At 46.5% G+C, this 13,000-nt stretch overlaps 1 protein-coding gene across 1 annotated transcript in view; it reads right to left on the bottom strand.

Moving 5' to 3' along the window:
* Positions 1-13,000, bottom strand: part of LOC138510849 (vitellogenin receptor Yl-like) — a 909,900-nt gene that overhangs the window by 274,905 nt on the left and 621,995 nt on the right. Inside the window, exon 14 of the mRNA XM_069626522.1 lies at positions 1,606-1,917. Coding sequence (XP_069482623.1) covers positions 1,606-1,917 — 312 coding nt within the window. The remainder of the gene's footprint in view (positions 1-1,605; positions 1,918-13,000) is intronic.

Consider the following 13,000-nt stretch of genomic DNA (forward strand, 5'->3'; position numbering starts at 1 on the left):
GTCTTACGAGATGGGACTATTTCTCTCCAGCTTTAAAGGCTTTACACGGTTTGGCACACCACGAGGCTACATAAGAGCTATTCACCAGCAAAATGATTTATTCTACAGTCGCCAAACTACGGAACCTCCACTCTACAGAAAGACCCCTCCCCCCCGAAAAAACAAAAAAAATGGTCCTGGAGACCTTAAAGACCGTTCACAAATGCCTTGCAGGTCATCCCTTATTTAATCTTCAACATTTGATCTCTCTAGCAATACAAGATGCACCATTTCAACATGCATGCACAAGAGATTCAGTCAAAAATACAACTGAGCCCAAAACTCATGCCCCATTTATTATTCCTTGGCTGCGTGGAGCATTTCCACAAGTAACTTTAAAAAAACATTCACTACATTATGGACTGTCAGAGTAAACCCATCCTTTACACTCATTTGGAGTGCATTTTGTGCCACTGCAAAAGGTCATCTAAAATTGACTTTATGGAACTGTTTTGTAATGTTGGTTTCTAGAATCAAATTGTACTTTCCAGCAGATAAGGCAGGAAGTCACACTGTAGTAATCAAACCCAAGTTCGAGGGCGTACAGGACCAGTAGCTGCCCACCAGTCCCAACTTAAGGTTACACTGTCATGTATACAGATGGGAGTGTGATCCCCATTCAAACCGTGGGGCCTCCCGGGTACAAATAGTTAAAGTTTTTCCTCCTTCTAGAGATTGGCTAAAAGGTGCATTTCTGTTTCTAAGGGGGCAAAGCATAGCTGCTTGGTGAAGGAGGATCCAATGCAACAGGTAAGTCTGCAGTGGGGCTGGATGGATGAGGAGATGCAGGGTACCGATAGGGGCGAGGGGTAGTAGGGTGAGGGACATTGAGATTCACAAATCTGGTGGCACCAGGAAGAAGACACTCTGGTGCCTGAGAGAACACTGGCAGTCACTTCTGCTAACGTTTCCTGCCACCCGGTTGGCTAAGCACCATTCCCCAGGCACAGAGAAACAACAAATCACAAGTCAAGATGGATGGAATAAGTAAAAGTGCATTACTAAACAGGCATTTTACAGTAGTAGTTTCCTATAAAGATCTTTGGATGTGCAATTAAAGTATACAAGCTACATTAATCATTATGAAAGCAAGATCTTTATCTTTAAGTCCCGATATAGAAAAAGTTGCGTAATTTGCGTTCTCGAAAAGTATTTTGAAGGGTTTTAAACAGATTTAAATCCCCATTTGGCAGTCTGCATCATCTGTGCCGATCACACCACCACCACCACCACCACCACACATGAACTACAGTCACTTATTTGACCAGTCGTAAGGTTTAGACCAAAAGAGCAAGCCATCAAGTAAGGAGATTGCCAAGTATAGATTTGCCAAGAAACTAACCAAAGAACAGCACAACTTTAACCAATGAAAATGTTTAAACTTCCTTCAAGTTTGGATCAGGCAGAGGTGGATATAGTGAGAAAGCCAGTGACGCGCATGCATGAAAATCATTCTCACCCCACTCATTTCCATCAGACAGTCCTTGGTTAGTCTGACGTGTTTGGATGTTAACGTCAGGCAACTCAGTAAAGATTGCAATATGATACAAGCTACCTCTAACTCACCTGTTTGAATGGAGTTCCACAGGATGGCATTTGATTTAATGTCTAGAAAAATGTCTGCATCATCCGGGACAGGGCCGTCCCACACATCTCGTACCTCTCCGCCACTAAGGTTCATGCATTGCAATGGTTTGGACTTTTCAATCCAGTACACGGCTGCCCTTTTCCAGTCTAGAAACATATGCTGAATGGTGGTCTTGGCTTGGTACAGCTTCTTCGTCCCCATTCCCAGGAATCTGGTCACCTGGATACTTTTTCCATCACAAGACAGCCAATATATATTACCTGTTCTTAGGTCGACCATTGCTGTGCAAACTAAAAAGGAAAATGTTGTATTAGCAGTACATAAAACACTGATCAAAACAAAAATATCCACCAACACAAAGCCAGAACAAATATTACTGAATTCATAGTTTGACGCACTAGTTATCTTAAGCAAGTAACATCGAGAATAAAAATGACGACTTGCAAATTACCTGTGCTGGTGTGTCCCAGCTTTTGTTTGTACCAACTAAACTAACGACACAATCTTTTTGACACCTTCATACCTCATGCACTACATGCCCAAAAAGGTCCAGCAAAACTACACCAAAAAGCTCAAATCTCACACCCACCGCAAAAAACTAAATATTTTCAGACTACCAAGACGCTACCCCTCTGGACAAGTCCAGTGCACACAACAAACCTCACATGCAGACACCAGATTCTCCTGGTTCTGGAATCAACACAACAGCACAATCTCCATTCTCTATCCCTCTTACCCCGTTAACCAACCCCACCCACTTTCCTCACAGAGCCACATGAGCGCTTTGAGACTAGACAAATGGAAGCAGTGCACAGTATAAATTATAACATTCACCATAAAATAAAGTCGGATCGGATGAATGCGCAAAAGTTATCCACTGTTCCAAGGGGCTGTTCAGTAAAGCACCCAAAAAATAAATAAATAAAAAATTACAATAAAGGTGTTAGTGCCTGGTCCCATAAGATGTCCAGGACCACCATGAAGGATCCACTCCCTGAAATAAAAGAGCTCTAGTTTAAGAGCAGTGAGAAATGAAAGTTATGTCCGATCAATTTTTAGATGAGTAACTTACCTCAGGATAAAGGGGCCACGTGTGACTCAAGACCCTATAACACCCAGAGGAAGCCAAGAGGATTTTTGCAAATCTTTTTATTGAATGCGATTTAGTCTAAGCAACTTAAACTTTACACATATCAAAACAAACGTACATAGAGAATAAAACAATAAGAGAAACAAAATAAACAATATCAGTATATATGCACATCTCAAATACAAAAGCAAAATTTAAAATACCTTCCTATATAAATAGCAAAAAGTGTTTAAAAGGAATAAATGTTACCTATACAAGTTATACTGGTATTCACAATCAGGTTATCTTCAGTCACAATTAATATGATTACTTTTTTGTCATTTCTGCAGATCAGTAAGCGGGTCTCTTGACCAAACAGCATGGGTCTGCCAAAGTTTTCGGATTGGATTTGGCATCTAAGATATCAGGCAGATAATTTCAAGACAAAACTTCGTAAACCACTGGCCAAAGAGGTAGAGGGGCAACTAAGGGAGGGCATCAGTGCCCAGATATTGAGGGTAGAGGGTCAGTGAATGAAGAAATTGAAAAAAAATGAAGGATCCCGGTCAGAAACATCCTACACAGGGACAGGCCTATCTGGCTGGATTCGAGATGCGTGCCTTGCAGTCCTAATCTTTCTCCTACAGCTTTAACAGTTCCAGCAATTTTGGTAATTCACTAGTTTGCCCTTCAGTTTCCTATGAAAGTCTAGGGGCTTAATGAAGCAGATTAAGCTAGTGGAAGCCACACAAGGAAAGTGGCATGTACCTCCTATGATGAATTATGACCCCGCTGCAACCAGCAGATAATCCAACTTCTCCATGGACAGATAATTTGGGAAGATGGTCCTCTTTCATGCAGGATTGATGAAACTCCTAGGGTTTCATGATCGATCCAATGGAAGCCTCCCTCAAACTGGCATGAAAGAAAGGCAAGACAATCGGGAAAGAGCTATGGCGACTACTGGGAAAGAAGATCACTCCCTCAGAATTGGAGAGAGACTGGTGTCCATCATCTATCCAAGCCATTTTTCCAGGTCTGTTAAAATATCAAGCGCTCCAGACTATTGAAGGATGTACAACTAAAGCAGAACATCCTCCAAGCAGTCTCTTTCAGAAGAAGCCAAAATGAACTTCATTGGTGGCTAGAGCATGTTGAGGCCTGGAACAGAAGGGCAACATTTAGTTCAGCGTCCAAACTGATAACAGAAGTAGCTGCAAGTCTGAGGGTGTCGAGTGTAGCACTCCGCACACAGGAGACAAGTGGTCAGTGCTTGAGCTGCATCTGCAAAAATCTAGGGCTCGCAGTTCACGGTTTCAAAAAACAGGTTCAGTTGTTCCAAACTCTAGGGTGGACGCACTTTACACAGCAAGAGACTGAATTCAAATCAAATCAGTGGCACAAGGTTGCGACTTCTAGCACTTCGAGTTAACCAAAGACTTGACACAAAAGCCTTTTACAGCCAATGTCTGGATGAAGGCATTTCCCCGCATTGTCAAAATGCTGCGGCCCTTTTCACAGAGCAGCGTTTTAACACATTTAGTGCCACGTGGTGGATGACGGAAAGGCCTAGAGGATGCTGGAATGAGATGGAGAATGGAGATCAGCCAATGGTGGAAGGAGACTGCCACAGAAGAACAAAAGCAGGCGGCAGGAGATGTTCAGCAAGACTCCTGAAAACAGGAGAGAAGTGAGAATAACTGTAGCTAGTCAGATGTGGCAGGCATGAGAGGGCATGGAGGGGGCATATACCAGTGCAGGGAAGCACAGCAGAGAGTGGACATCAGCAACCCAGGGAAGGGATGTAGGCAGACTTTTGAGTACTTCAATGAAAATTCATGATGGAAGACCAGGTTGGCTCTCACTGCCCATTGACATTAATCTACAGCGACTGCTATAGCTCGTCAGACAGCAACACTGAATGTGGTAATGTGCCAACATTGTTTCCAGAAATGCTCAGTTTCGGAACAAACAGTAAAATTATTTTTGGCGAGTTGCAAATCCTTGTGAACTTTTGACGGACACTTGTTTGAATTCCTACATCTGAGGAGCGAAAAACTGTTGGTATTCGATTAATTTCAGATTTTTGTCAAAAAGACAGTTAATATACACTAGTGTCGAAACTGTGGGACCCACCTGGCCGTATGACGGGGTAGGCTGGTTTGAACAATTGTAAAAAACTTTCTTCACATCTCATACAGCCCCATATCTTTTTCTGGACTGAGCCTGTAGTTATTTGATGGGTTTGTATCTTGCCCATTCGAACTACTAGGACTTTTAGCTTATCAAATTGTTTGCCTTTCACATAGGGTAATTTCGGTACTGCTTTTAAATCGTTTAGTGATCTTAAGCATTCTTATTGAATCATGTAATTTTCAACAGTGCTAAGAGCTAGCAGCATATACACATTCCAATAACCATTTAGACACCAAACTAGGAAAAAAAACAGTGCCGCTGCATCTAGTTCCAAGAATGAGAGCTAGGCCAAAGGGCCGGTTCTAGTTTACATATGCGTACACTTGTCTCAGGTTAACTCCCTCCCTGCCTCCTCGCTCTACCCTACAACACGAATGGGATTAAACATTGAAACATTCCTCAAGCACTTCCCAATTTAGATAGCTGTCTGCACCCTTTCAACTTCCACCACTCGTGTCCGGGTCTCACTGGAGTGTGTACTGGTCAACACGTTTACCCCACATGTGTGTTCCGGGGCAGGTTGGCCCTGCCATTCCATGGAGCACTTCAAACTCAAAGCCCACCTTTTCCTGGATTCTCCCCCCTATGGTACTCCAAGAATGGTAGCCACTCCACGTCTATGTGCACGTGGGTATCCATGAGAGCTGCCATAAGGCTTTCCATTTTGTAGCCTATGTCCAACCAATCTCCACGTGACTGGGGAGTGCGTTGCTTTTCCATTGCCTCATCAGGCATACCCTTGCGGCCAACACCAAGTTGAGGCATATGTGGGGAGTACAGTGCAGTGTTCATCCCCCTCCTCTGCCCCAAACATCAATGGCAAGAGGGTTCTGGTAATGCCTTCCATTGTGTGCACCCAGTCCCACCATTGATGCCAATAACCGCTAATTGAGCACAAACCCTCCAGCAGTTTAGGCTGACCCCTGGACATATTCTGGATAACCATTGCTGTGTTAGGTGCGAGCGAAACAACCACCTATTATGCATTTTACACTGCATTGTCATCGTGGAGGACTACACTGTCCTGTAGATTGTGGCCCACGCTTTAGCCTTTTCCTGCAGCCCCAAGTCAGCCTCTCACTGCGCTTGTGTGGCACGGGCAAGTGCCCCCTGTTTGGTAGCACTGCGTACAACTGAGACAAGCCCCCCTCATGCCCTGGTGTGTATCAAGAACTTGCTAGAGAGGTGTTCATAGCTGCTGTAATTTCTCGCTCCAGCACGGGTCTAATCGCACGCCTCGAAGTTACAAGTACTGCAGTGGTGCGATTTCTATGAGGTTTAGGGCCTGTTCAAATCTCCCTTTGTTGGCATGGTTCCTTTGCACCACATTTGCCCAGCTCTAATCAGGCCCACCTCAGAGCCCTTGGAAGCGGTTAGGGTCAACGAAAAAGTTGCTCATTGGTGGTGCCTATATACAACTAAGCGGGAAGGGCCATCATGTCACCCCCTACTGTGTCACCCCTTTTCTGCCACAGAGCCCAAAAAACAGCTAACAGTGTGTTCGGATTCTATGGGGAAGTTTGTGATGGGGAACCCACAGCCATTCACCCATTGCGACTGGGGTAAAAAGCCTGTTTCCCAGCACCATCCATTACTTCTCAATGTTTTATCGCACATGGTCTAGCAGTAGTCATAGCTGGGCTGTCCTGTAGTACTCTTATAGGTCCAGGCAACCTAGCCTGCCCCCGTCTTTCAGGAGAAAGTGTTTTGTATGCAATTCTAGGCCTCTGATCAGCCCATAGAAATGAAATTAGTTCTTTCCGCATCTCCAAATGAAAGGGCGGCCGGTATCGTGACCGGCAAAGTTTTAAACAGAAACATCAATCTCTGTAAGACATTAATTTTTATGGTCGTGAACCTAATCCAAAATAGGGCTAGCTTCATCCGTCTATGTCTTGAACAATGGCTGCCCACAGCGGCAGGTAATTTGCTTTGTAGAGCTCAAACTGTTTTGTAAGCATCACCCCTAAGTATTTAATGCCTGCCTCTTATTTGGATGCCTTCCTGTGCTGTGATGTGCAACGCTCTGGTGTTATCTGTTGTGAATGGCATGGCTGGGGTTGTGCCATACTCTGCTATGGCTTCCAGAAGGGCTGGGACAGAGGATTCTGGGTGAGTGACAGACCAAAATGTCATCCGCGAACGCCGCAAGCTTACATGCCTTCCCATTCTGCACTAGACCAAGTATGCTGGCACACTGGCGGGTCACTTGGACTAATGGTTCTACGACTAGCACAAATTAAGGGTGAAAATAGGCATCCATGGCATGCCCGCCTGCTTAATGGAAAGCTGCAAGGTTATCCCATTGACTAAAACTTGGCCCGTCCTGTTTTTATACAGCGCCAGAGCCCGTTGACCATTCCTCCCCCAGGCCTAATTTGCTAAGGAATACACGTAGAAAGGGCCACTCCACTCTGTTCAAAGCCTTTTGTGGCATTAATTGTTAGACTCTGGTCTACATCGTCTGCTTTCAGGCAGGCAATTCGGCCCAGGGTCTTGCAGATCTTGTCCGAGCCCCATCACCCCATTGCATACCCCACTTGATCATTGTGTACCAATGTGGAGAGAATATTACTCAACTGGGCTGGCAGAAAACTATTTTTGCATCAACGTTTATGACTGATATTGGGTGGTATGAGCCGCAATCTGTCCTGTCCCTTCCCTCTTCAGGCAAAACTATGATCCTGGACTGGTATAATGATGGTAGTGTCTGCATTATGTTATTTAAAGGCTTTGCGAGAAACTGGGCACGGATCACCCCATATACTGTGTAGAAGGCCGGGGTATAGCCATCTTGCTTTGGTGCTGAGCCCACTTTGAAACTGCTGTAAGGACCTCAATGCTATCGACTGGGACATTGAGCGGTTCGCTCGCTGACGCGAGTGTGACACCAATCCAGTGAGATACTGCCGCTGGTTTCCTCACAGCTGCGCAGAACTAGGAAAAGCGCGGGGTTATTTCCAATGGGCTAATTAGGGTTTGCCCCCTGATGTGCCCATTACTTTGTTCACTGCCCTGTCCACCCTCTGTGCGCTCAATCTGTTTGCTAGCAGAGGGGGTGCCGTGTCCCCTTTCTCAAAGTAATGTTGCTTCAGATAGCGAAACTGGGTCGGTGCTTTTCCACAATGTGTTCAACTCACTTTGGAGCACCCTAATCTGTCACTTTATTTGTGGGTGGGTCCATTTCCTTGCTCCTCCTGCTCGGCCACACCTCGGCTGTGGCCCATGGCTTATTTCCTTTGGCTCCTGTGTATTTCTAATCTCTGAGCGATGATCCCCTGACTTCCGCTTTCAGGCGTTGGACGTTCGACGCTTCATCTCCTGTTGTCACCTTGTAGTATTCCCCTCGACATTCAAAGTTGAGCGAAAATGGGAACCCCCCCCACCCCCCCCCACCAGTATTGGATGCCCTGATCTTCCAGCCATGTAATTAACAGTTTGCAGTCTCGCCTTTTTAGAGCGTCGTTGTGGTCAGGTCTTGGAATATGCGGACACTCGTCCCCTCAAAGTCAATCTTGTCCCATCCTCTTGCCTTTAGCACAATTCCCACCTACTGCTTGTCATGACATTTTGCTAGGACCGACCGTAGGCCGTTTGGAGGACGACCTGCTTTGTGTATCCTGTCGAATTCAACTGTAGGTGTGGGCAGATCGTCAAAGAGGGAATTTATGAGAGCTTTGACCTGCCGTTCTAGTGCTTGCAGTGTCTCCTCGGGTGCCTCCTTCAAGCCCACGATAAGTATGTTAGCGCATCTCTCCCCATTTGAGGTCAACCTTCACTGCCAAGTCTGCTTCTCTTTGTTAGAGGTTGAGAACGTGGCTTTCCACTTTCATTTTGGTTACTGCTACCGATTGTTTTCCAATGCTTCCAGTTTGTCCTCCATTTCGTCCATTCATGTTTGGAGTACTATTATGGTTGCCGAGGTGCTACTCTTCATTGACCGGATTTCAGAACCAGCAAGAGGCATAGGTCTGCTTTAGTCGAGGCCTCATGGTCTTCTCTGGGAAGGTTTGGTGCGATTGTCTGGGGTGGACTTCATCTTGGGAACGTCCCGACGGAATGACTGCAGGGCTACTCTAGTGCGGGGGTCCAGAGTGACTGCTGCAGTATGGGCAAGCTGCGCGGCAGTGGGTTGCTGATTCACAGTTTTATGGCTCCCTTGTGAATATTCTTATGAGGAGGGCTGCTCCACTTTCCAGCAGTTATTTCTGCTAGTGCTGTGTCCCCAGTGGTGGTTCTAGTTCACAAACACACCATACCTTCAGCATGCTGCAGTGCTTCTTGCCCTACTAAGTGGTCTATGGCACTGTGGCCCTCCATCTCCTTTCCTTCCTTTGATGTGCACGTGGCTGCACTGAGCTAGTTTTATGCTTTGGCGTGCACATGTTGCACCCCCTCTCCGGGCCACTGAGTCCACCCAATGGGTCCCGGTCCACAGGGCTGTTGGCATTGGTCCTTCCAGTACCTTGCTACTCAGATGTTCCATCTTTCGTACTGGAGTGGCTACCACCATGTGATTGTATTGCTATTAAGGCTGGTGCCTCTTTTGTCTCCCCTGGATGATAAGACTGTTCTCAGAAGGCAGGGCTGTGGAAGACGGCTGCTTCAGTCACTCCACCTCCCCTGCATGCACTCACACGGTCATGGCCTCGCCAGTGTCTAGGCTTTGTTGGGGCTGGTGGCTGCACCTACCCATTTGCTTCGCATGGCCACTGGGGGCACATCAAGTATCCACCTTAAAGAGCTTTTACATTGCTCTCGCCTACTGGCTTCGGTCTCTCCTTGCCCAGTGTATTTGTGGGCATCAGCACTGGGTTTTCCACTTGACGCACAGACTTCCACATTGGTGGTCTATGCTACTGTGCTTCTGGGGGTGCAGCTTTCTGTAATCAGGCCAGGACATCTCCACTTGCGAGCGGGGCCAGCATGGGTGCCTGCTTTCCTCCATGGGCTCACCAGTGTTTAGCATCATCGCCCACCTCTCAGCGACTTCGATCCACATGCAGCACTCCTTACCGCCTACAGTCACTTGACGCAGCTCTGATCTGCATGCCGCGCTTTAGCATCTGCCAATGGATTAATGCTTCGGGTGAATGCACTGCGGTTCTTGCTCACTGGGCCTCTGCAGTGGTCCACATGTTGAGGAGCCGTTGCACGTCAGGTGCTAGTTATCCAGATATTGCCAGTGCCGCTGCTCACACTTGCTTTGATCGTGTCTGGGTGTTTCAGACAAAGGATAACATTTTGCGGGCATTCTGATGGCTTTGCCGACTGCTTTTTGCCAATCTGCTGCGGCTAAAAAGGGAGGTGAATGGTCCGGCCGCCATTTCGCCTGCGCACCCTACCAGTCTCTGCTTTCAAGCATTTTAATTATTTGGGTACTTCATCTTCCAGTGGCCTTTGCGCCGCTCACTTCCCCTATTTATTTTACTTCAGGTACGTCAGCGCCATGTATCAGAAAGGGTGACTCGTCTTATGGTGGTAGCGTGCTGTTGGCTGTCCCGTTAGCAAACCTGTTGCTCCACAGGTAACTTTTCTTCTGACACTTAGCTTCCCTTTTGTTGTACTTTTGGTTTATCTTACGGCTCAGACTTCCGTTTAGTCAGCACTGTAAATCAATTGTGGATAAATACCTCAACATACCGCTGTAACATGCTCCAAGTTTTATTAACAGTGGTACTTTCAGGCCAATGTCAGATGGGCCGATACCCAACATGTCCACTATGGCCCTTACTGTAGCGGAGGTTGATAATGAGGAGCCAATATAAGGGATGTTAGAAAGTTCACAGTGAGATCGCCAATACCAAGGCTCCTTTTTCTGGCGGGGCAGCATGCTTTCAATCAACCACTGAGGGGGTTTATAATGTTCAGGAGACCAGGACAAATCTGCCCATAACCAATGTGATCTCCTGCCCATGCTCCAATAGCCCCCTCCCCCAAGATAAAGCTAATTAGTCACTAGTTGACCCCCCCCCCCCACCCCTATGTTGAAACAGATTTACAGGCTCCGAATTGTGTATATTTGAATACCCGTTCTCCGCCAAAGTATGCTTTAGAGTTATGGAACAGCAATGAGAAAAAAATTGGATATAATCCTTCTTAAGGAAACCTGGCTAACTGATACCTCCAATCCTGATTTCTCTTCAGTGGTCCATAATGATTATATTCAGTGTAAAAACAAGCCAAGTGGCCCGGCAAAAGGTGGCTGTGATCATCTTCGCTCCTCTCAGTTTTCACTCAGTTGACAGAAGAAATTGATGGTGTTGAGGCTTTAATGGTTAAACCATCAATCATATCACAATTTTATTTTTATATATAGACCTCCACATAGTTTGTTATGTTATTTCAACTTATAAAGTGCACGGTCGCCCAAAGGCATCATGGCGCTAGAGAGGAGCTGCTCAATAAAGGAAGACCTGGTGGGAAAGCCAGGGACTAGAATATATTAGTTTTCAAAGCTCTTCTAAAGCACAAGTGGTTAGAAGCGGCCTTAAGTAGCGGAGGGAGATTGTTCCAAAGTTTGGCAGCGGCAATAGAAAAAGTTCTACCGCCAAGCCTTTCCCGGTTGAATCTAGGAACGATTAGATTAGAGGTAGCGGAACTGAGATCCCAATCCGGAGAGTATCGGGAAAATTTTGACTGCAGGAATTCAGCTCCAGGACCGTGGATTGCCCGATGGACGATAGTGATTTAAAATTAATTCGCTGAGACACCAGAAGCCAGTGGAGTTGGCGAAGCACTGGTGAAATGTGAGCACCATAGGGAGAACCAGTGGCTAACCTAGCTGCAAGGTTCTGCATACGCTGGAGTCGAATAAGACTGATGGGTTACGACAAATACAGCGAATTACAATAGTCTAGCCGTGTAAGGACTAGCGCAGCAACCACGGGGGCGGAGGGCTTCCGGGATCATAGGCATGACCCTCTTAAGTACCCGGATCTGATGGTGCTCGGACTGGCAGACGGCCATAACCTGGTTGGACAAGGAGGCAGAGATAATAACCCCTAGGTGTTTCACTTTGCTGACTGGACCAAGTAAAGGGCCTAGGGAAGAGGGCCAAAAGGCAGGGGTCCACAGTAAGGGGCTGGAGGGACATCCCACCAACAGTACCTCCATCTAATCTCCATTTAGCTTTAGCCAATTCTGATCCATCCAGATCCAGACTGCCATAAGGCAGTCATGGAGGCAGGCTGAGACCTCAGATTGCTCGTGATCCAAACTAATCAGGATTTGTGTGTCATCCACATAAGAGTAAGAGTAACAATTAAGCCCATAAGAGCGGATGAGACAGACCAAAGCCCAGATGTATATGTTAAACAAAAGGAGGAGAGAAAGGGTGGCATGGTGAGGGTCTGTGTGCGATCTGAAAGAAAAGAAGTAAACCAGGCCAGAACAGAGACAGATATACCAGTCTGACAGGCGAACGAGGAGGATGGGGTGGTCAACCGTGTTGAATGCAGTGGATAGAACAGGATCAGAGCCCCAACTCTTCCCGCATCGACTAATCTGGTCATATCGTCCTGCACAGAGACAAGCACACTTCCCGTACCTCTTCCTGACCTGAAACCAGCCTGGGCACGATTAAAGATTTGAGGATTCCAGGAAAGAAGACAAAAGAGGTGTAAGCAAAGATTCCAAGAGTTTAGAGAGAAAGGGGAGCAAATAAATGGGACGAAAATTAGCAGGAATAGTGGGATCCAGGGAAGGCTTCTTAAGAAGGGGAATGACCCTCGTAGATTTCAACTCCGGGGGAACCAGTCCGGACTGGCAGGAATTGTTTATAGCCATCGTAATATCGGTCAAGATGTTAGGGGCAATCGTCTTCATTATAGCGGCAGGAATGGCATCCTCGGGGGAGGAAGATTTAATCTTTAGGATGGCTGCCAAGACTTCTGCTTCGGTAAATAGTGGAAAGGTGGACCAACTAGCAAGAGAGTCAGTAGAAAGGGCGGGCAGAAAGCCAAGGGTATCGGGGGACAGTATTGCAGGCGATTTAGCAATGTTAGCTCGAATGGCCTCAATTTTTGTGATAAAGGAGGCAAGGTTGTTGCACAATTCTTGTGAGGGCTGAGGGCTATACCATAGAAGAAAGAGTCTCCAAAGTGGCT

This window comes from Ambystoma mexicanum, chromosome 6p (assembly GCF_040938575.1).
Source record: "Ambystoma mexicanum isolate Mex_15411 chromosome 6p, UKY_AmexF1_1, whole genome shotgun sequence".
In the NCBI taxonomy this organism is placed as follows: domain Eukaryota; kingdom Metazoa; phylum Chordata; class Amphibia; order Caudata; family Ambystomatidae; genus Ambystoma; species Ambystoma mexicanum.